At 35.8% G+C, this 24,693-nt stretch overlaps 1 protein-coding gene across 3 annotated transcripts; it reads right to left on the minus strand.

The window, feature by feature from the left end:
• Positions 1–23,234, minus strand: PDLIM3 (PDZ and LIM domain 3). 3 transcript variants are annotated; one of them, XM_026791559.2, is made up of 8 exons: positions 22,926–23,221; positions 17,572–17,723; positions 15,895–15,979; positions 10,104–10,171; positions 6,800–7,063; positions 4,147–4,274; positions 2,898–3,009; positions 1–2,001 (listed from the first exon to the last, which is right to left on the minus strand). In XM_026791559.2, exons 1-8 carry the CDS (start codon positions 23,016–23,018, stop codon positions 1,812–1,814), a joined length of 1,092 nt encoding a protein of 363 aa, XP_026647360.1. In that variant the 5' UTR covers positions 23,019–23,221; the 3' UTR covers positions 1–1,811. The 3 variants fall into 3 exon arrangements, with proteins under 3 accessions (XP_026647360.1, XP_005483913.1, XP_074397497.1); XM_005483856.3 differs by lacking the exons at positions 6,800–7,063; positions 10,104–10,171 and adding an exon at positions 10,617–10,804 and having other exon boundaries at positions 22,926–23,234; XM_074541396.1 differs by lacking the exon at positions 6,800–7,063 and having other exon boundaries at positions 22,926–23,220.
• Between the last annotated feature and the right edge of the window lie 1,459 nt (positions 23,235–24,693).

Consider the following 24,693-nt stretch of genomic DNA (forward strand, 5'->3'; position numbering starts at 1 on the left):
TATCATATGCAGTAGATTTATTTGTACTTTTAGTTACCCCACAAAGACATAAAAATTAAACAAACATTTGAAATAATGAATGACATTTTAAGTTTGTAAAAATAGACATTATGCACACTTCTATTTTCAAAAGGATTTTCAGATTTATGAGCTTTATCAATGAAAAAATATTAATACTACACATTTTCTCCATGATACCTGAGGAGCATAATTATATTTTGTGCCCAAAAGTAATTCAGGAACTAACCTTGAAAAGGGTCCAACACTTTTATTTTAATCTCTGCTTTTGAAATGGAAATGTAAGTAATAAATGCAATAATAAATGCACACACATTTTAAAACTTTTGATTTCTAAAAAAATACTTTAAGACATTCTGAAAAGTCTTTGAATATGTGGACATTGTATTTAAATCTTTGGGACCTGTGAATTTTTAAAATAAATTTACAGTATGTATAATTTATTTTGATTTCACATTCTACTTGTATTAGGCTTACATTATAGAATGGGTAAGTTACATAACATTGTTTGTCTCTGGGTTGGTAATTTTTTGCTAGTCTTGTGGACTTGATATAAAATTTTGTAGATTTTTCTACTTTAGAGCATGTTCAAAATACCCCAGTAAAGAATTTATGACATGGTTTGATGTTTTCTAAAAAGTGCTAAGTATGGTTTTCCCATTACATGTGTTTATGTGGCTGGTACCTACCAGAAAACAATGTAGTTCTTGACAAGTTTCAGAAATTGATTACAAACCCATATTCCTTCAGCTTTTTGGTTTTTTATTCCTTAAGACTTCACCAGGCTTTTTAATAACAGACCTTGCCTTTGCATATTTTAATTAACATTTTATTTTAAAGTTGTCCAAGCTTTAATTTACCAGCAATAAAGATATTGTGATGATATTTCCCCATTGTTTCTAGTATGGAAATTGAAATATGGAGATACAAATATCCACTATCATTTTCTGCAGAAAAGTTTTAAAATTTGTTTTCATTCTCAATTCACAATGAATTCACAATTCCTATTAGAGTGTGAGGTTCTTTTTCCAAAAAACAATTTATGTGTGTGCATGCCTTAGAACAATTTTCTGCAAAGTGATGTGAAAGTTGATATAATTTCAAAATCATTAAGACAACGTAGAACTTTTGCTTTGCTTCATACTAACCAGTCTTTATTATACTAACCATTTATTGTGTGACTTGACATTTATTTTTTATCACATTGCTGCATCAGAAAATTAAGGTACTATAACCCCAAATTCAGAGCAAAGTAAGCAAAACATGTTTGGGGCATACATTAATGATAATTGAATAATAGCAGACATGAACAACTGCTTGGTTTGTACTAAACATGTACAATTGATGCTTTTCTAATCTGTCAAGTTTCTACATTTATAGCAGCCCAGCCTGTAAGACTTTGATGGTGTTGGTGTTTGCACAAATACCTAATTTAAGTTAAAAGTAATGTCTTGCTTACAGCACTTATGTATGTAATAGATATATGTGTGTACATAATGCTGTAGCATTATATAATACCTCAGCTGATTCACTTTTTGTGTTCTGGAGAACTTTTTTAGTTTACACTTCCTTGTGTTATATTTACAGTTTCAAAACCAATATTTTAGCAGAATTTTGCTGGTATAATAATCTATTGCTGGCTAACAAGGACTTCTCCCTGTCTCAGAATCCCACAGGGAAAGGTTTAAAAGCTGCTACTTTGGGCTTAGGCAGAAGTCCTGACACTCGTACTGCAGTTCTAAGCTGGTAAAGGCTTTGTGTGTGCATGCATACATGTGTGTGTTACCCTAGGACTAGCATTTGGGGTAAACCGTGACTGTTTCGTATCCTTCTGGTGGCCTCATGCGGGCACGGGCGTGAGCTTCACAGTAGAGCTGGCCCTCCACAAAGAAGTAGCCCTTTTGTTTCAGGTTCAGATCGCAGTCAGAGCACACAAAGCACTCCGGGTGCCGGTATTTATCACGTGCCTTCACCACTGTCCCTCTGTTTGGAAACGAGGAAAAGAAAAACCCCAATCAATTAATATGAATTCAAAATGAGGAAAGAAACTGCAGCAACCCGGACTATTAGAAGTTGTCTCTGCCCATGGCAGGGGGGTTGGAACTAGAGGATCTTCAATGTCCCTCCCAGCCCAAACCATTCTGATTCTATGATACAAGGTATGTTCTAGGTATGTATTTTAAGGCTTTACACTTGTTCATCTTGTGGTTTTAGAAACTACTATATAATTTAAGGTTGGATGCTCGTTTGAGTAGGTGACATACAATGCTGTAGAGTTGATCACATAGTTCACAAGCACTGGAAAATGAATAGTTTGAAGAAATATGTTGGTTTGGTTACAAGACAGAAAGCACAGCTTAACCTATCAAAAGGATGACAAAATGACTTTCAAAACCACATTGCTTTTTCTTCATGTGTGTGTTTTCTCAGTTCATCACTATCTGTGTTCTTTGCTGAAGTTAGTGATGTCAATCAGCTAAAAATCAAATAGTTTTAAAACAGCACTACAGAGCTTTCTGAATACTCCCACTGGGTTGGAAAAAGGATGCTTTGCATTAACAAGAAATTTTTGGGAATTCACAGCCTGTCACAGCCCAGCATGGGTAGCTGCTGCTTTCATTGTGTAATTATTAATAGCTGACTTGCAAAAGGTCCTGAGAAATCTCAATTAAAACCTCAGTGGTACTTAGTCAAAATTTATATAATCTGTATTAAAATTGTTGAAGGTACAGGTTATAATTTGACATTTGGAACAATATATTTTTATATCTCTATTCTCTAGCAGCATTACAGGAATGCACTTCTGTAGTTTCCAGTGGTGTTTGAGGATGACGTGTGCTTGAGCTGGGGATTTCTAAAACGAAAAAGAAACAACTTACAGAATGCCACTCCCACATTTGTCACACTGTGGCACTTTCTGGACACCAGGCATGGCAGTAGGTATCTTTGTTACAGGTGCTTTCACACTTCTTGTTCCCACAGGGCGCCCATCTGAGAAACAAAACAATCCTGTTATGTACAGGATAATATAAAAGCATCTGATGCAGTTAAGTACTTTTCTGCACTTTTCTATACTTTCTGTATTGTATGTACTCTTCTGGATGTTTTTACAGGCTTTCGCTTACATGAACAAACAATGCAGTCTCACTAGAAAAGTTTAGTAGGTCAGATTTCACCTTTTTGGAATCAGGAGAAATGTTTTGTAAGCTGTAGCCAAAAGCGAGTCCAAAAGAGTTTGCATATGCTGTGCTCTCTTCCTCATGGACATCTCCTAATTCTCTGAGAGTAGGTCTTGGATGTAGCAGAGGGGGAGGAGGATTGGACTTTAACACAGAAACATGACATAATCCAGACCTATTGTCAGAAAGCTTCTTATTTATATAACTAACTGTACAACAATTTGGAAAGATTAGTAACATGATATGAATACAAAATAATAGCAAAATACAAGAACATGCGAAGTAAAATCCCACAATGATATATATGTAGACCATTGGATGACTTTATTCCTTCTCCAGTAAATATTGATATATAAACATTAAAATTTAAAATATTGCCTTTTAGGTTAATTTTGGTTCTATTTTGCTCTTTATGCTTACTGTAAATATAATAAACTTGCTGCCTTTAATAACTTTATTTTCAAAACTTCTTAATTTGAAGGAAATATGACTATAAATTATATTGTCTTCTTCAGTTTTGATTTAGAATGAAGAGGAAATAAGATTTAAGGGGATTTCAGGAGTTAGTTTAAATTCCTCTTTTCCTAGATGTGGAAGAGAGTGTTTTCTTTCTTGGTGTCATGAGTATAAGCATCTTGTCCCAAAAATTCTCACAGAAAAAACTTTATTCTTCAGTTAAAGTCAACTTTGGATATTAAGGATCTTAAAATCTGAGAGGAGATTCTGGAAAATGTGATCAGCACCTGCATTGCATTCACAGAGGAGACTGCTTGCTGTAGCAAGGAGGGGACAATGGCAGGAGACTGGTGTAGTAGCTATAAGGTTGGGAATTATTTGGGCTTTCAGGAATTCTTGTATCTCTAATCTTTCTTATTTTCTTCATGGATTCCCCTCTCCCACAAACATTTTTAAAGTATTTGAACAGGTAGAATATGTTGTTATTAACCACCTTCCTCGGAGACTAAATTCTGGAGCACCTTAAAGGAGCCAGACTGGCGCGGCTGACTGGGCTCCTCCTGGTTGGCGTGCAGCATCTTGTACACGTCAGACTGACACACTGAGTTGGGACATGGGTCACTGTGTTAAAGAAGGAAGAGCAGATAAAAACAGTTTATCAAACATGACTCTAAAGCAATGTCTCTACCAGGCACAGAGTATGATTCAAGAAACAAACATAAAGACATGTTCCTACAAATATTGAGAAACGTTCTTCCCAGGTAGCATTGCTTTATATGACTCTTTTTGATCTAAAAAGTAATGAAAATAATTAAATCAGTGCAACTGTTACAAAAATAAATCTAGAAACTCATTTACATATTTTCATAATTACTGTTTTGGCTCTACTGGCCTTTGATAAAAGGCCATTTAATCTCAAAGTAGTTTCATTCCAGTAATCATCTGCTGTGTTACCAGGTGCTCTCTGCTATGGTATCCACAAGTTCCCTTTTTGCAGCAGCTGCTCTCAAGAATGTTGTTAAAATCACAGCTCACGCCTTTACATATAATCAGCCAAAACCTAACCAGTCCAATCTTTTGGGAGAACTTGACTTCTAAGTTAGCTCAATTACTAGGTAACATGGTGATTATTTGGATTTGACTAAGAGAATTGTTATTTATTAAACATACAGAGATTACAAAAAGGAGTGAAATAAGTACTGCAAAGTAGGAAACACTGTAAGGTGAATACTGAAAAATGGATGCTCTATTTCTTAAATTAATAAAAAATAAGACAAGGATTTCTTTTGCAATGGCAGTGTTATAATAAAAATATAAAGCAATTTATTGTCCAAACAGGAGTTGATGGTTGAATTTCAAATGACCTGTGACGCCCAAGATTTTACTGAGAATATTTTGTGGCATTTTAAACTTGGCTGAATATTTCAAATTGTTCATGATAAATGGCACCCTAAGTAGTCGAGAGGAAGATTAGAGGGCTATATGCACTGACAGGAATTGCACTGACTATATAGCATTTGTAAATTTCATACACTTACTGGGGGTAATCAGAAGCATCCAAATTTACTTTGATGAAGTCTGTTATCTTACAGCTACACACACAAATGTCCAGTTTAAATTTCCTGTTGCAAGTGGCTTACTACTGTCCACAAAGAATTAGACTGGGTTTTTCTTTAAATGGTTTGGTTTGTTTCTCCAGGTAGCATCCAAGCTGCCAAATGGAAGCCAAGCTGCCAGGAAGAGCAGCAGCAGTTGGACAGTGACCCCTGTTGCTTAAGTGAATTTTTTGAGCTTCATCAATCAGTAGATTTCTTTGAGCCATCTTTAAGCTGATGAAAAAACTATGTGTTTCTTCTGTCTGAAGCTTTTAATGAATAGAAGCAGTGTAGTTTTTACAATTCTTAGCAATGTTTAATTAAACCCTTGAATTCTCTCCTCTTTACTAAAATATTTATAAATATAAAGCAGGTGATAATGCAATTACATACAGAAGGCAAAAAACCCAGACACAAATGTGTCATTTTACATTTCTTAATGCATTCATAGTGAAAGCCATCCCACAGCAAGAGACATTTCAAACCTGCATAGAGAGAGTAGGCGATGTCACAGGCAGTGTGAAATCTGATTACTTTAGGCTTAATCCATTATTGCACAATAATGAAGAAGCAAATTTTTCTTTTATTGTTCTCTAATAGTTCTGATTGAGCATAAATATTTGAGCAATAGAGTAACTTCACTCTGAAAAGACTTCATTAACTACAGTTTTCATTAAATAGGATGAACCTAAATACTTTTATATAGATATGGATTTTTTGTTAGCAGCAGCAAAATTCAGCAAGGTGCTGAAGAAGGCTCATTGGTGCCAGTGATTATTCTTATTTAAAATATTAGTACTTAGCTTTATTTTATGCCATACATATCATAAATTATTAACTTAAGTACTGTTGCAAAACAGGAAAATAGGTTACTATTATGCAAAGGTGAAGATAAAGCAACCTAAGTGGTGAATTGTCTCCTAAAAAATGAATAGTGCGTTAACACTTTTTATTGTATAATCATAATTGTTATCCATATACATAAGGCTCCTACCTGACTTTAGTTGTGCACTAAATAAATTCTACAAGTCAGACATGGATTTGTAGGCTTACAGTAAATTCTGTCTCTTTGTACGAGATCTAGTTGTACTGAATGAGTTGTCTAGGATGGGAGTTATAACCATCTATAATATTTCCTAATCTTCATAACCTGAATTTCAACAGTAGATATAAATTTTATTTATTATTATTTTATGAATTATTAATAATATGAAATTATTAAATCATTATTAAATAAATATAACAGTTGATTAAAAAGTTTTAAATTTTGGAGTGGTCCGTCAGGCAATAGTCCAGGCAGTATCATAGTTTTTATTTATTAGCTGCAATTCTAAGATTATTACTTACTAAATACTTATTTGCACATTCTGAAGGACTCCTTAAATACTTTGGGTTAAAACCCAGAAATGACTAATATTTTAGTGAATATTGAATTGTTTTAAGTTAAGTTGGTTTCTCTCTAACCGTTTTCCCAGGAACAGTGTGATACTATTTTTTGGGTATATTTTAAATTAGTGTATTCATAAATATTATAGATGCTGCTCTAATTACCTTATGACAGGTGTTTCCCCCAGAGCTGTAGAAACTTGGCCTTGCAGTGTTTCCATGATATTGTCATCTGAGTACAACTGCATGGGTGTGTTAAACTGGGCGTGTACAATCTTGACACCGGGGAGCTCCATTTCCAGGGGCACATTGGGGGCCATCTTGGACACGGCCTTGAGCTCCGTGGGGCAGATGGAGCTGACGGTGCTAATGGAGGAGGGCGTGCTGCGCCCGCTGCCGCAGTCCAGCCCCGAGGGAGTGCTGCATCCGCTGTGGTCGTGGCCGTGGGGCAGGAAAGGGTGCAGTGTGCGTGCGGTTACAGCGAGCCAAGACAAAAGGACAGGGGTACGGTGATGTTAACAGCGCTGAAAAGCACAAATGGAACGAGCTCCAAAAAGCAAAAGTACAGAAAGTAGAGAAAAGCAAAAGTACGTGTGGTTATTGATGATAGTTTTCCTTTAAAAAGTGTCAAGGCCAGTTATAAAGCAGTCCTTAAAATTCTGGCATGCATTTTCTTTAAAGATAGTAAAAATCCTTTGATAGATGAAATAATTCAGTATATAACATTGTTTTACATTTTTAGTGCTAGGCTTTATTGAGGAATAATTAAGCCTCCCTAAAATTCTTTGTTCTAAGTGATTAATTCTTACAATCTATAAAAAGGGTACCAGGCAAACTTTATGTAAGTTGTTCATGTCAGAGACAGAATAAACACCTGCAGCACTGGAAGGATCCTAGACACATCATTCCAGTTCTGTACCTCGCAATTATCTCTTTTTTTATTTTCTAATTATTATTACACTGCCAAAAAACTACTATGAAGTAGTGTAAAGTAATGAATGTGACATTTCCTAGTTTTGCTTAAATTCTAGAGTAAAATATTTCTGTATCTTTTAAAACTAGTTTAACAATTTTTTTAAAAAAAAGTATTTGTTGATCATTGCAAAGAAGAAAAGTTAATAAAACATCCAGGCTTACTTTTGCTTTTCTAAATTACAGTGTTTCCAGTAGAATGTAAAGTGGTCCTCCACAGGAGCAATGGGTTAATTCAGAGAATTAATCTTATGACTTTTGAAGTAGATGTTACATATAATTTATATATAATAAATAAGAGGTATGCTTTTAAAAACTATTAGTGTTGCTTGACATGACTGAAGTAACTGTACACCAATTCAACATACCTGGAAAAAGATTAGCAAAAGAATGTGAATATTAGACCTGAAGTCTTTTTCAGTGTCACTATTTTGAATACTTCAATCTTGTCTGCATGGTACCTCAGAGGATTTCTTTGTAGAGGGCATTTCTTTGCTCTTGCTGTGTAACAGCACATAACCAATTCTTTCTACAGTCATTGGTTACCATTTTGTGATATTCTGAGCTGGGGGACAATAAATGCTTCATCTCTGTCCTCCACCCTGATATCAGGGTTGTGGGTGGTTCTTTCCAAGCTGTGTAATCTGGGACAATGCTCTGTTTCCCAGTTTGATAGTACAGAACTCTGCCCAGTAGCTTCTCTTGGTGAAGTAGAAAACCCAAAATTCTCCCTTTGATTCAAAGCAGAATTTGTGTAGGACCACTTTCTCAAAGTTTTAAAGGGAAATACACATTTTTTCATCAAAGATAGTCAAACAAAAGCATTCCTGAAATAGTAGGCAAGCCTTAATGCAAATATAGTTGTGCATCATCACCAAGCATGAGCCAGCCAAAAAATTCACACAGGGCAACATACATATTTGCAGTATTTTCTTTTAGAAGAAACAATACCACCCCATTAGATCCTGCAGTGGAATATGTTCTGTCAGTGCTAATAGTGTTAGTAAATGGAATGTAGCAGGGAAAGACTAGAAAAAGCACAACTGTCACTCTCACTACATGAAGCCAAAGTAATATTAAAAGAGAATAAATTATAGGTAAAAAAATAAACAGCATATAGTTATATATTGAAGACAATTTCCAGTTAGTTTCACCAGAGTGAAGTCTCAAATTCTGTCCAATGTTCAATCCATTAGCTCAAGCCCACAGTTCACAGTCATGTCTTCTTTTAGTCAGAGTCCTATTTAGCCTCTGCTGTCTGTTCTAAAGGGATATTTAGAGCTGAGGTGGTTTATTTTTTGCTGTGTTTAGCAGTGGATTAAGTCCAACTGATGAAAATTAGTAGAAAAACTGGGGCAACCAAGGTTTTGTAGATGTAACACCCTCTGTCAAAGATTCTGCTGTTTGCGAGTGCAGACCTTCCCAGTGCTAGAATTCCGGACAGACCTTGCCCAGCTGAAGTTCTTAAATTTGTTGCATTGCAGTTGGGGTAGTTTTTGCAGTTTATCTTCTTCATTTTATATTCTGGTAAAAGGCCATTTACTTCAACATTGTCATTGGAAATACGACATCATTTTCATTTCTGTATTGTGAGATTAGGCTTTTGATACTCATTTGATTCTTCATAAATCTAGGCACTTGTAAAATGGTACCTAGTGGTCCCAAAACCAGCTTTGTGTGGAACCTAGTGGTCCCACATACTGCTACTGCTAGAAAGGAAAAAGGATCACATCACAATATGTTTCATCCCTCAGGCCCTTTTGAGCTTCCATGTGGTTTTAGCCACAGAGCTTGCATTGGTTTTGTCCCCTCTGGAATAATGAAAACACTAGTGAGGAATTTCATCACCAGTTAAGACAGAGGTTTATTACACTAAAATAATGGATCTAAATATATAAGACTTTCTGCTTTGGAACTTTACAAATCTGTGGCATCAGTTTTACTACTTTTAGCTCAGCAGGAGGTTGTCCTCTGGAAAGAGGTCTGCTGAAATGCAAATTTGAAATCTCTGAAGGGCCTAGCTTATAACTTTCTATCTTAACTATCTTTTTTTTTATATGTAGGCTATCTTTTATTTATATGTAATATGCAATATATATGTACCATGTGGCTATGTTTTATTTAGCATGTTAACAAATTACAGTGTTTCGTCCGAAGAAGATATAGTGCCAAAGATCTGTAAGTGTACAATATCTGGTGCTGCGCTGTAAACTGAATCATGGCTGCAGTTACTTCAGACTCTGAGCAGTATAACTGAGATGGGAGTGTAGATCTATTTTGCTTTGGAAAGAGAAATTTGAATTTCAAGCCTGAGTTCTGAAAGACAACCATTTAATTATTTTTGTTTGTTTGCTTTTAATTTCAGCATTAGACTGTCTAATAATATAAGTGAATTTTGTATGCATCAGAATGCTTAGTTAATGTCAATGGTAAGTATCCATCCATTAAAAAAATAACACCATGCATCAAATCCAGCACAACACTCAAAGTTTATAACCTGCTTCGGCCTGAGATTATGAAGGGTTTGGGCCGAATATTATGCTTGTGCTCAAAGTAGTTGATATCCTGTAAAGCAAAAAGAGATAAAATAGCTTTCTTTGGCCTACAAATCCTCATTTAGTCTCAGTGCTTTCTAGTTTAAATGTAGCTAACAATGTTTACAAATTTTAACCATGAAGTAACCATGTTTAGTTTGTTCATTCCTGGTGCTCAAAATACAATCACTGTAGTGCTCAGAAACATGCAGAGTAAAGTGCAGTTACAGGAGAGAAGGTTGGAGGGTAGTGTTGCAACCCAAAGCAGAGGGCAAATTGTAGCTACCTGCAAGAAAGCTGAATGGATAGTTCTTGGTGTTGGAAAAAAATGTTTCTTTGATCACTTTTTTTTGGATAATGAATAATCTCTTCAGTCTCAGAAAAAAACAGCAAGAGCTGGACTTTTAAATTGAAACCAGAACAGATAATGATATACCAGAAATGACGATGTACCAGAAGTAAATAGCAATACTCACTTTAGCGCTGAGTTAGGAATGAGACCCCTCAGTTGTCCATGAAGCGCGTCTTGAATATTGCCAGATGAATAGAGCCCAATTGGAGAGTTATAGGAGGAGCTCACTACCTGTCTTTTGTCATCAATATTTGCTGCTGCAACAAAAGGCTGGGCCCTTCTGTTGTGAGCTGTACCAATAGGCTTGAATTCCTGTACATGATAGGCAGACAAAACACACAGAGCTACAATGCACACCAAAGCTAGCAATGAGTAAATCTGACAACACCAGTATTGTTAATAACTGCATTTTTACTTTTGCAACTCTGTTATTTAACTGGTGCAAGCATGTTATATTTTTCCATGAATTTTGTATGTATTACTTGAGCCATACACATTAATTTGTCACCTCCAGGAAAGCAGAAAGCTTAAAAGAAATGGGAGAGATTAATATTATAGTGACCTTGCATATTGGTCACCAGATTTACATTATCCTTTTAAAACATTTCATGTATGCTTATTTTAATTTCTTTGCTTTAGTGCTAATCTCTAGCTTCTTCATTTTCATCACATAGTGATGGAGGGACTTCCAAAAGTATGATTTTATTGCAAATGTCTTACCTAGAAAACACATAATTTTTAATGCTTATTTTAACTGAAATAAAATCTTGAACACACATCAGATTGAGGACATTCTCCTGAATGTATTTAATTTTTAAAGCATATCTGTGTATCAAAAATTAATGTGAAATCGTCATAAATAAGTAAAACCCAGAAATGGGTAAATTTGAAATCAATCTGCCCGTGTGCCCATATTCTGCCATATGTTTTTGGTCATTTACCAGAATAATTTCTTCAGTTTGTGGAATTTGAAAGGATAATGTCTGGAAATAAAATCTCTGATGGTTTATCAGATATCTTAATATGTCCTTCTGTAGTGGTTGGCCAGGAATGATAAAGACATTTGACTGCATGAAAATTCACTTATTTGTGTTGTGCGTATTTATTACAGTGTGCTTTGAGGCCCTTCCAGCTCAGGTCAGCTCCTAAGCCTCTGAAATAAGGACTTTGAAAAAAACTAATGTTTTCATCTGCCAAGGGTTTTTTCTCTTTTTCCATAGTGAGTGAAGGACATGAAGTGCTTCAGTCCATCACCTTGCCCTGATTGCATGTGGCACTCGTTGGAAACAGTGCTGTGAGAGTATTTGAACTTCCACATGTATGGAATAAAAAGCTTTTGTTTCTAACAAAGAGGTTTCTGCAACCTGAATTGGTCTTTTCCTTAGAAACTTGAACTTGCAATGTTAAGATAGCAGAGGTCATTAATACTTCAATTTTCATAGAAAGTTTTTCCAGTTCTTCAGTTTGGGTTTGGTATTGAGTACAATTGTTATACAACAGTTTAGCATCAGACTAAAGAAAAGTCATGGATATATAGAATATGCAACCAGAAAATGCAAACAGTAAAAAGCAGTTTTATTAAATGAAAATGTTGAGCAGCATTGCACTTTAAGAGGCCGCTGAAAGCAGTAATCAGATAAATGAGGACAAAGCTTTTACTTCCAACTCCTTCTTTCTGTCTGATAGTACAGAGTTGTAGGTAACAAAATGTATTAGTAAATGGAAATAATCTAATGGTTTAGGATCATGGCTACTTAATGAAAGATATTAATGTCAAAGTATTTAAAATTGATTAAAATCCATGTACGATACAAAACAAACAAAACCCAACTGTGAACATTGTAATTTCATCCCCATATTTCATTTCTTATGGAGAAATGAACAGAAGATGTGGCACCATAACAGCATGTTTACAATGTAACAGTTGTGAAAAAACTTGCAGTTAGTGAGACTTAAATTCTGCTTTCTTTATAACGCATCTATTAATATAAAATGTCAGTGACAGAACATACAGCAGCAAAAATAGTCCAGCTCTTGTGTTTATTTGATATAATTGAATCTGTGAAAAGTCCTCTTTTAGTTCAAAAACTAAATGAGAACTGGAAGTTGTTGAAATTTCAAAATAGGAATATTGGAGATATACAGTACTTAATTTATAATTATTTTTCCCAACTGACTGATTATTTTGCAGGGCTAGGTGTGTTTTTGCGTTGATACAGGTGTCAGGAATAGAAATAATGTAGCACCAAAAGCCTGTCGAAATGCATCTGTCGCAGCTCATGTGATGGCATTCCTTGGGGTAATTGCTGTGACAAAACACAAATGTGTATTTTGGAGGTATCATGTGACTAAGACCTTTATCTTTGAAAGCTGTTATAAAGAGAGGTAGGTCCTCAAAACTAGCCCAGCACAATTGTATTGTTTCGAAAAGTTGATTATAAAAGGTAATAGACTAATAACTTCTTAGAACAATGGGTTGTGTTTTTCTTAGATTTTTATACTTATCTACATGCATAATATATCTCCCAGGAATGCATAATCTCCTTCATGGCCAAAAGTCTAGTCTGACTGAACGTTCAAAGTTCAAAAGCAAAGGTAGAAGTAAGAAAGAAAAGTTCAAATAAAAGCAATTCAAGAAATTGTGGCAATGAATACAAAATTATTTTCAATGAGGTTGAAGGGATCATAACAGAAAACATTTACAAGTCATCATTCTTTTACATTGACAATACAGCAGAAAGTATTTAAAAATAATTTTATAATAAAATTTGCCATGTAATGGTTTTGTTTTCTCTTTCTACTTATGTTTGTTGAGAACCTTATGTTCTAAATTGCCTTTATTCAGAATGCAATGTGATTGTAGTAGTAATTCTACTATTTCCTGTTATTTATCCATCACACTATAGGTTGCTCCAGTCTGTGCAAATCAGGGTGGCTGTTTTTTTATGTGGGAATGTGTAGCTTTCAAGAGTGACTCTCAGTCAGCCACTCAGTGCTGTGAATTAGAATTGTTGCCTCAGTTTCCTCTTCCCAGACTTAAAAATAGTGAGAAATTTTACTGTGCTCCGACAATTGCCTGTATCAGTTTCCAGATGTTTTTTGGGATATTCTCAGGCTAATTCGGAAGCTTGATACAGTGTGAAGGTTCCTTGTTCCATACTGTGTGTGGGCACAGTATTTAATTGTTTATCAGGTTTCACACAGCCATCTCCATAATTCTGTAGAATAATTCTCATTCATTGAAGGTAAAGTAAGCATTCTGTGGCCAAATATTTGGTCACATTGCTGAACAATTTAATATAGGGTTTCCATTCATTTGTAAGTATCTTTTATTAGCTTAAAAACTTGAATTAGATACTTATTAAGAAGATTGTGTAAATCATCATTTGTTATTGTTATTTAGTTAGCCCATAATGTATATTAAATAACTGACTTGTCGTAATGTTCTTAGTAAATTTTAAAATGTCTATTTGATGAGAGTGAAAAAATGGATGCATTTATAAGATCTATGACCTCTTGAGTAATTTTAGTTATTATATATATAGAAGTCAGTGGTTTTCCATTTCTGCACACCAGTAAATGTATGCAACACTTTTGGATAAAAGATTTCTATTTTTGAAGTAATACATTACTGCTTTTGCATTTCTCTCCATTCATCTTGGCTTCAGTGCCTGTATTTATTTTTAAAATTCAGCAAACTCTTATAAGACTTGGACAGCACAGGTTGTAGTTGTGCAAAAATTTGTCATCTGAGATTCAAGAAACTTTTACTGTTTTCTATACTGCTGTGTCTCGTGATGTGACTAAATATGCTGTAAAATTTCATATTAAATTCCAGCAATTGTAGAAAAAAGGCTATACGTATTTTTTATTCCACAGGTAGTGGTGGACACTCCGATGGAAGAATTTAATCTAAAATGTAAAACATTCCAGGAATGGTTTAGTATATTTGCTTGGAAGCATTGCTACTTTTTGGATGCCTGCTGTTTATGAAATATACTCAGTACTCCTGAACTTCCTAGGAATGAAAAAGAGATATACTAAATGAAAATGCTGGCTGTTTAATGTAGGAGAAACAGTTTTTCTGATTGCCAATGGAGGCTGCTTTTCAATAGTCTGCCAAATAGCACTTAGTGAAATCTTGTGATCTATTTTTAAGGAACTGTCCTTTTTAGGAATGCAGCTTTCGTGCAGAGGGATTGCTCTTGTGTCATGCATGCCTGCATGGTTTTCTCTATGGCTTTTTTAGTGAATTTGTTCCACTGCTAGTCATCCAATGTGTATCCTAGCTCTTCCACAAGAATAAGCATTTAAAATAGTTTTGTTTCTTTGCTATAGTATTTCTGCTGCTGAAGAGGCTATATTATTTCTGATGGAGTTTGCTGTATCACTTAAAGTTTTAGATCAGAAAGAAGAGAGAGAAATGTAACACTGAAATGCTGTATTCACGTTTGGGAGCATCTCTGTGAAAACAGAATTGGTGGAAGTATTTTTGCACAGGGTTTATTGAAATGGAATCTAGACTTACATTTTTTTCCCTAGGATATCAGAGAATAAATACTTTGACATATGTGCTTTGAACCTGGCCTTCCAGGATCAGCAGAATATTCTTCCCTCCCTGCTCTTGAGATAACAGCAAATGTTTATGTAGGTTAAAGAAGAATGACGAAGAAATAAAGGATGAGTTGTAAGCAGTGGCTACCTAATTTGCTATTTGCAATATGAAGGCTTTGACTGATAGTAGCTTTTCTTTTTTTGAGTTTGGAAGGCGAGATGGCTTTCAATTGATTGGATTTGCTTTAGTCATATACAATGATCAAGACTTTCCTAGTCAGACTGGTGAGTGATTTGCTTATTGACTAGTACATGGATCTTGTGTAAATATGTAAACTTCAGTTCTGTGGCATAGTATAAAAATGTGTGGAGATAAAGAGATCCAGGATTTAAAGATCTCTCTGTTGAACTGACTACATCAAAATGAAATTTGTGATCTGATGAGTTCATCACTTAGGTACTTGATATTTATTCTGAATGAAGAACTTCCTCATATGACGAAGAATCTCTAAAAGAGTTAAAGCAACTTGAACTGTATCAGAATAAGAGGACATCTTTTATTTCTATAATAAAGCTATGGTGATATGTAGACTCTTAAAGGAAAATGAGAATTTGTTGTAGCTTTTTAATGTTTTGTTTTGGTTACAGCTGAAAAATCAAAAACATTGAGTCAGATAAAATGGTGTTCCTGGATGTCATAATCATGGGGGTTCATATGAGCTTAAGCTGGCCAATTATGGATGAAGTTCTAGTTTTAGGAGTTCTAGAATTTTAATGACCACAAGAGAGATTTCTTTGAGTTTAAAAAGGCAAATGAAAGTGGTTGGGTAACTTTTCAGAGTTCATACCTGAGGTTCAGCTTCCAAATTTATCTTGAAGGGATGTGCTTTGCCATCTTCTGCAACTTGTGGGGACCATAATTTAGTTCCTGCCCTAGAAAGAAAGTGAGGCAGAATTTAAATAATTTTAATTCCTATAGAGTTGTGTATGTCCCCATACATTATAATGCAGCTTGTAAATCTGCAGACCTTTTCTATGCTGTTTAAATTATTTGACATAAAAATATGTAATGATGTGTAACTGATATCTATTAAATATATTTACTTAAAAAAATTATTTATGCTATTAAAAATGGGAAATAGTTTGTTAATAGTTTTCAAATGCAAAAGGAAAGGGAGATTAGTGCCTTTCTGATCGAGCTAACCAAAATTTTTAGTTGCTAGTTTTCAATGGTTGCTAGAATTTATGTTGGGTCCTCAGAATATTTTATATGAATAATTGAATATATTAGTAATAAGCCTAAACATCAATTTCTTTTTTTTAAAAGACCATAATTTCCATGTCAAGCCTGGTCTTCAATGTTGAAGTGCAGTCTAAGTATGCAAAGAATTTTCAAGGGGAAATTGAAGTTGCACAGATGATTCTTTCACTCATGTAGGCAGAAGTAACAAACATGAAAATATCACTTACAGCTCTGTTTTTATTGACAAAGTGAAATGTGTCAGCTAATTTTAAAGTAGGGTAGTAGTAATGTTAAATATTAATCTGGTGCTGCTTGTAATATATACATTTATCACATCTTGAAACTGACTTCCCAGGATAGTTGTTAAATGGCATATCAATCTGTAGCAGAATATTGAATTAATAGAAGGAATTTTTAACTATGGTGTGTGCTCTAGTAATTCAACACTCCTTAAAAAAAAGGAAACACTTTTGTATTTCAAAAGAATTATTGAAGTCAGCTACCATAAAGAGCTGTGCCTCCTTGAGAGGCTCAGGTTAATCAGCCCTGTGTTAGTTTTGGAGACAGCTGAAAGAGTGTGCCAAGTGATTCTGATTACAGGCTGAGCAAATTCAGCTGGAGATGTGAAGCTGCAGGTTTTTTGTCTTCCTGACTCTAGTAGAGAGAAGTGAGCACAAAAATTTCTGGATTACTGCAGTTCAGGTAAGACAGTGTTTCTCTGTTTTGTTTCGAACACTGCTTTGCGAATAATTTTTAGGCTTAATATGTTATGACCAAAGAGATCGATTGGCTTTAAACTCATTCCTTTGTCACCCTTTATGAAAGTGTGATGTGATGTTGTTTTCCCTAACTGGGGTGATGCAGTGGCAGCTTCATGTGTGGTTGGGAGAAGGAGGCAGTGATGAGCATATGTGGTTGAGGGAGTGTTGGAGCAGAGAGGTCACTGAACAGCTGACACTAGGTGGGGGTTTTATTATTTCCCCAAAACATGAAGAACTGCTTGCTTACTGACAGTAAACAGAAGACTTGTGCAGTCAGCAGAATTACAGAATTACATTATTACAGTGTGAATAACCTGAGGGAAGCTGTTCTTTTTGTGCCTACAAAGATGGGTTCTGGGGAGTCTTGCTTGATCTGGAGTTTAAGAGGTAGGTCTGGTTGCTTGTAATTTTAAGGATCTTGGAAACTTCCTCAAACTATTTTAAATAGTTGCACCATATAATAATTGTACTGTTGATTGAGTAATATCTTCTTTCAGAAATAGGCAGATGTGTACACGTACCTCTCTATTTTCAAAGAAAGCTGATGTGTAGCTGCTTTGATTCTCTCCTGGGCATCATTATGTGTCATGTTCTCTGTGCCTAGACCATCAATAGCTATAATAACATCACCAGGGCACAGGTTGGCGGCTGAAGCCTTGCTTCCAGGTGTAATCTGAAAAGACCAAAATGTAACTGCTTAATCACCATGCATGCCCAAAAATTGATAGAGAAAATAAACTTCATCACATTCCCCTATTTCCTATTGGACAGGGGAGCTACTTTGCCAAGGCTCTGCAGTTCTATTGTCAGGAAACCATATGAATGTTTTACTCATCATGACTCCGAATTAAAAAGAAATTATCTTCACCTTTCTGCATTAGTCTCTACTCTGATTTCTGTAATTACTGTAACTCATCTTTAAATATTATTTCTCCACTGCCATTGTAAATATAATTTGCTTGAAAAAAAAGTTATGTTTTCCCCTTCATAACACCAAGCGGTAGAGAAGCATTGGTACTAAATTGTGTTGCTGAACTCCTTAAAGTGCTTAGTTTTAAATCCCATGGCATTTAAGTACCAGTGGCCCTGATCCTTCATGGTGGTTTGTGTGGTGCAATTCATACCTTATGTACATGTACCAGTATCTGTGACATTCACAGAAATAGCCAGCCCTAAACTTATTTTTCTAGGCTTGCTTTTTTCTTTTTTTGTCTAGCTGACAAACTTCTGTATGGTTGTGAAACTAATTGAAATGCAACATAATTTTGCTTTAAAATGACTATTGTAGAGAGGCCATGACCTTAGATGTTACTGAAGCTTGTTCTAGAATTACAGGCCTCTATTTGCAAGAGGTGACTTCTCCTGCCACCACAACGCTTACAAATACCACATACACAAGAGGTCTTAGGTCACTGAGTGGGATTTCCGTCCCTTAAGTGTGTATTGCATTTTGGGCAACTCTTGATTACCTAGACAGCAACATGAAATTGATGCCTGTAGCACATAAACTTCTGAAATTTGGCTCTCAAAGAGCAGAAGGGACAAGTTGGGTCATGCAAAGTAACATTATCTGCCTATTTGTAAGTACATGAATACCAGTGTGAAGGCAAAACAAAAGTCAATATAGTCTTTTTTCCAAATGCAATTCTTTTATCTGTGGTGTATATGAAATGAAAAAGCTATTGCAGAGAATTTTTCTCAGTATGGGTTGTGCTATAGTGAAAGTAAGTGTTGTCTTGACTGCAAAACATGCTGTGGAGACACTATTCAGCTGTGCTGTTTCATGGTTTTCTAGTAAAGGAAGAGAGTAAGCTTCTCAGTGTGCTTCCAGCATGTTCTGAACCTCTGCTTTGGTGAAGCTGGCAGACTTGTCTCTGAAGGGGACACTACTGTCAACATAAAAGCCAAATAGAAATTCTTTTTACTATGAGTTGCGCTGTATTAGTACTGAAATAATGGTAAAAATCAGTGAAGGGGAGTAATTGTCTCCTCTTTCCATCTCCACTAGGGCAGTCTGAATGATCAGAGATTGTTTTGTAAGCTCTTTTTCTGCATTCCCACATGTAAACTTATTTTTCAAATCACTGCAACAAACTGCAATGCATGTGCTTTTATCAAGTCAGGCAAACTTTCCAAAGGGGTGCTTATGGCCAGCTTCAGACTTTTGTACCCCTCAAAAGAATGGACTAGTATATTGTGTGCTTAAAGTGTTCAGGTGCCTGAATAATCTGTTTGCATATGAATTAAGGAAGTTATGAAATCTAAGTCTGAAATCTTTAAAATTGTCTACTTCTCGAGCTTCAACAGCTGCAAGTGTAAATGATCAGCACTGAGACCACTTATACCACTATAATAAGACAGAGGTTAGAGGTATGATCATTCTTCTTCCTTCAACGTGGAATTGCTCCTGATTTGGCTTAGCATGTTGTGAATATCTCTGCAATGACAAACTGCAGCAGAATTCCTCGTGTTCCAATGTGACTGTTGATGCTTTAATACCTAACTGGGCAAACCAACCATTCTTGGTTTCCTCTCGAGAGTAACTTAGCTTGTATAACCCTTGTGGAGGTTACCCTGCAGCTTATGTGTTTTACACGTCACAACAAATCATCTGCTGTACCTGTGACATACTGCAGCAAAGCCCTGAGATAGTGATCCTGCCTTATAAAGTAGTGTGTCTGCCTAGCACGGTACATTCCCCTGCTGCTCTGCTGCTAGCAGAACATGCCCTGCTCCCTGTTGCTCCTAAATCCCTCAGGTTTTGTAAGTTGTCAGCAGCTGCAGTGATACCACATAGATGTTTGAATGGGGTTACCATTATTTGGTAGGAGTAAGGAGGGAAAGGCACAGGAATCTGTATTTCCTATTCCTTGGCTGAACTGATCATTGCCAAGCTCCTGAGATGTCCCTTGGGCTTTAACACCTTGGTGGGGGTTCTGAGCTCTACATGCCCAGGGTGCTGGGCTGCAGAGCAGGCCCCTGCCCTGCAGACTACATTTAGTAGGAAGGGACCACGTTGTGCAGTGGTTGTGCATATCATGGTATGATATTGGCATTGTGTGCACCTCAATAATTTAAGTGGTGCTGTTTCTTGAGGACTTATTAGTCCTCAAGAATAGTAGACACATTATCTGTGTATTTTGAACACTTAGAATTGTGTTGTGACAGTAGTGCTTTTGCTTGCTCACCCTGGCTTCATGCGATAGATTCTAGGAAAGGGAAATTTTTGCCTTGCTCTTCAGGCCATGTCTGCATGGTATGCCTGTTTCTCCTGTATCCTGGGTATCTTGGATTTGGATAAATACAAAAATATGTGTTGGTCATTCAGATGTTACAGACTGTTTAGCCACATGAGGGTCAAAAGTCTCCAAGGAATCTCTGAAGAAAATCTCTCTGCATCTGATAAAAGACTTGTAAAGCTTATCACCTTACACCATCATAAATATTTCAGGCTCTGTGTTTTTTGAAGAGAGCTATGAATGTCTGCAGACAGAGTGGCTAAACATAAAATTGAGTTGATATGAGTACTTGCACTGTGATTGGTAAAGGTCTATAAAATAAAATAGGACTTTAATCTAGAGTTGATAATATTTTCCCATTCTCTCCAAACTGCACAAGTTTCAATTGTTCCTGTAATCAGTTTCATTAATGCAATTTCTTTGCATCTGTACAAAGTTCCAAGTATTCTAATGTTTTCAGTCTTTGTAGTTAATTTATTGTTTTTGACAATAATAGAATTTGAATATGTTGATTTTTACTCCTGTCCTGTTCCTCCTCTCTCCCAGTGATCATGGTCTGTAGTTTTTCATTTGCTTGAAACAGTCAAAACAACAGAACAATTTTCACACAATCTTTTGAAGTGGCATCTGTTCTTTAGACAGGTGGATAATGATCTCTTATGTCGTCTGTCTCTCTTCACAAGTCCTGATAAAAGCTGTCTCTTGTTGAACAAGGACATAGCCAACCAATCTTAACACCTGTCCCATTATTTTATTCAGAAAATATTTAAAAATAATTTCTATTTGTTTAGTTTTTCTTGTCAGGACAGTTAAACCTAGTGTGAATGGGCTGCTTATGATAACTTTTACAAAAGGAACACCTAGACCCCAAGAGGCAAGACTGGTGAATCTTTTGAAATGCTCTCTATTTCTTAAGGGACATTGCATGAATACTTAATGAGGGACTCTTATAAATATATGCAATGACAACAAAAATACTAACTTTAAACAAATTTACTGTTAATATTCTTAAACCTGAGCCAAGCAAATGTAACCTTTTTTTCCTATATATATACATTTATATATATTTAATTGTACTACTTGAAACGTGATTTTGAGCATTTCTGCAATGGCTTATGTCTTGTGAGACATTTGGTAGGTATGAGTCAACTGCAAAGCAATTTATTCTTTGGAAAGTTATATTTATAGTAACATCTTTTGTTATTGCAGTTTTAAACTTCATTGCACTTAATCTAAACACAAAGAAAATACAAACCAGACACTGCTAAAATATTTTTCATTAGAGATAATGGAAACTTTTTCTTTTAGAGGCCCATAAAAGGCAAGGAAGGCCCCAAAACATCCAGAGATTTTTTTTTTAATTCAATGTTTCTGTCTCCTCTTTTTCCAAAGGCTTTGCTATATTCTATGAGTAGTTATGTAACTTCATTCAGTCAAATAACAGCTTTTAAATTTACTTCTATTTAAAAGAAATAATGTTTTAATGCTTTTATAAATCTGGAATGAATCACTAAGTTAATTTTTACTAGTTACTATGTGAAAAGATGGTCCTTAAACTTTCTATTAATTCTTGTTTAGAAGCATATTTACTGCAAGATATCACTAGTGGTATCCATCCTTCAAGGCTTTTGACATATACTCAATACCAGGCAAAGTGTATATAGTGAGTCGTAGTGTAGGGCTTAAAAACAAAACAGGAAAAATGAAACAAAAAACCCATAGCAATTAAGAGGCTCGTGGAACGCATATTTGGTGTGTCTAAGGTCCTGAAAAGCAGCAGAAATATAAGGAGAATGAATTCTAGTCTGCTGATCATTGAACACAATTATGAAAATATAGAAATTTTCAAAATATGTACCCTGTATTTTGAGCACATCCACATCTGTAGATGCAGGGCAGCTGACAGTGTGTTGTATGCTACACTGACTAGTCACTGGTTTCTTATATTGTAGCTCATATCTCAAAATCCATGAAAAAGAATCAAGGCTCAAATTCTTGCCATTTATTGGGAGAGGGAGGGCCAGGTAAATTTTGGTTTCTAAATATGGCAAAATCCACCAAATAACCCACCCTCTTTCATATGCAGGACTGGATAACTTTCTAATAACTCACTCTTTTAACATTCATGAAAGTGAAAACTTTTAGATGTGTAAAAGCAGTTATTGTTGCCTTTGCTGGCAACAATTAAACTTGGTTTAATTAAATACGAGTCAGATTAGTCTGCAAAGCACAAACTGCCAGGCATGAGGAGCTGCTGCCAAGCAGTTTTCTCCCCCAGTGATCAGAGAGGCTAGTTGTGGAAAGCATAAAAGTGAGGTCTTGCTTTTAGTAGGTTTAAATGTAATTTTGAAAGCCTAGGAAATAATGCCAGACTTTTTCTGCTGCCAAGGCGCTTGAATTTAATTTTGAGACCTAACTAGAAGTGCAGTTAAAGTCTCTTAGACCAATCACAGAAACATGTCACACAAAACTTGTAAAAACTCCTAGTATTCAGCTGGCTTTCCTCAGAACTAGCAGCTACTTTTTTATCAGCTCACAGCTTTGTCTGCATCTCTGAACTCCAGAAAAGTAAAAGACAAAAATCTACAGCAGCTATTCAATGGAATAAGTAGAAAGGAAATTGAAAGAGTACATACCCTGGTTATGATTAAGGGTTGGTTAAAATCTATTCCTCCTGAGAGCCTGAATCCCCAGGGTGACGGTCCTTGGAGAACAACATTTTGTGGCATTGTGGACGGATTTTCCTTGTTGCTGTTCTCTTTTCCTTGGGTCTGTGTGAGGAGCTGAGCCGTAGGAGGAAGGCTGCTGTCAGCAGAGCACCTGCCAGACAGGGCAGCCGACCTTTTACACCTCCTAAGAAGTTTTACTCATTCCAAAGCTGTGGGCACTGCACTTTATCCCTACTCTTTGGGTGACGTCAGCCAGTCCCTCAGCTTCTCCACCCACAGAGGGGAGTATCAAACTCGGACAAATAAAGCTTGAATGCTTGGAAAGTTTACAACAAATGAATCAACTTTATCTGCTGCTTCAGCGTCCCCGTCAGCCCGACTATAAGCTTCAGGATGCAGCGACCTGCTTTCTTAAAGCAGCTTTGTTGCTCACTTGATATCTCGCTGTTTATGTTGCTGGTGTTTGATTCAGCTTTGCAATGCAGTGCTTTGATTCTCTACATTACTCTGGTTCATGTAAACAGAAATACTAAAAAGGAGATTTCCCTCTCAAGGTCTTGTTTCACATCTTGTCTTATTTGTAATGTAATAGGGTATTGCATTAAAAAGTCCTTCCAGCCCTTCAGCTGCATTTTTTAGATAGTCACTTGAGACCATGGCATGCACCAGTCCTAATGCCTTGAAAAATCTGGACTGATGTCATACATATTTCTCATACTGTAGAAGAGAAATGCGGTATTAGGTGATGATGTCTTTTTTCCTTTGTACAAATCTTAGCTTTTTAAAGGCAGTTGTCCTTTACTTGTGACTTGCTAGTAAATAGTAGCATTCATCAGAGGTTTTTGTTTAACTGTTCTTGTCAAGAATATTTGAAAGATACCTCTGTTATTAAAGTATAATTCACATCCTGATCAGAATGAAGCACATAGTAGTGACTTTTTGAAAGTAAACCATCAGAAAGGGTATCTGTATCACAAAGAGCTTGCAGGGTGTCAGTCAGCTGTGGGGGCACAGCTTTCATTAGGAATGTGAAGGAAGATAGGCATTTAAAGAAATAAGGCAGGTGCTTAGGTCAGTGGTGTATCAGTCTTGGTGGCTGAAATACTTTTGTGTATTTTGAAGTTGAAGAAAAAAATCCTCTCATTCTTTCTGAGTTGTGTACATACTCTGGTACATCCTAACATTTTGAGATTGATTCAGTATATACCTTCAAAATATTGCCACTATATAGTTCGTCCTGACAGAGTACACTGTGTGTGTTCAAGCTCAGAACTTAACACCAAGTAGTACTTCAGTTTCTTACCTTTTCTCCTCTTCCATAATTATCTGTTTTGAGTGAAAACACCTTGGATATTTGGTACTCTTGTTTTCACTCCTCTGCTGCTAGTGAATCCTGCCTGTGTTTTGATTTGTAGTGGGAAATGAATGAGATATTAGATGTATTTATTTAGAGTGTTCTTTCCTGTGTAATTTACATTATCTTTTTCTCTGAACACTGGCAACTCAAAGACTTAGATTGCAAATCTTGCAATACACTTCAGCAGAAAATTATTCTGAAATATAGGAATTTCAGTGTCAGGTCAAACAGTATAATCAGGCTCTGAGTTTCCTGTGTCAAAAATTATGCTTGTATAGTAACTTGTCCACTGGGGAAATTCCTTCCAAGTTCCCGTTCTTAAGTTACTGATTTATATCTTAATGTGCAGGTTTACTTTTTGGGTGTGGGGTTTTTTAT

The sequence above is a fragment of the Zonotrichia albicollis genome, chromosome 5 (genome assembly GCF_047830755.1).
Source record: "Zonotrichia albicollis isolate bZonAlb1 chromosome 5, bZonAlb1.hap1, whole genome shotgun sequence".
In the NCBI taxonomy this organism is placed as follows: Eukaryota; Metazoa; Chordata; class Aves; order Passeriformes; family Passerellidae; genus Zonotrichia; species Zonotrichia albicollis.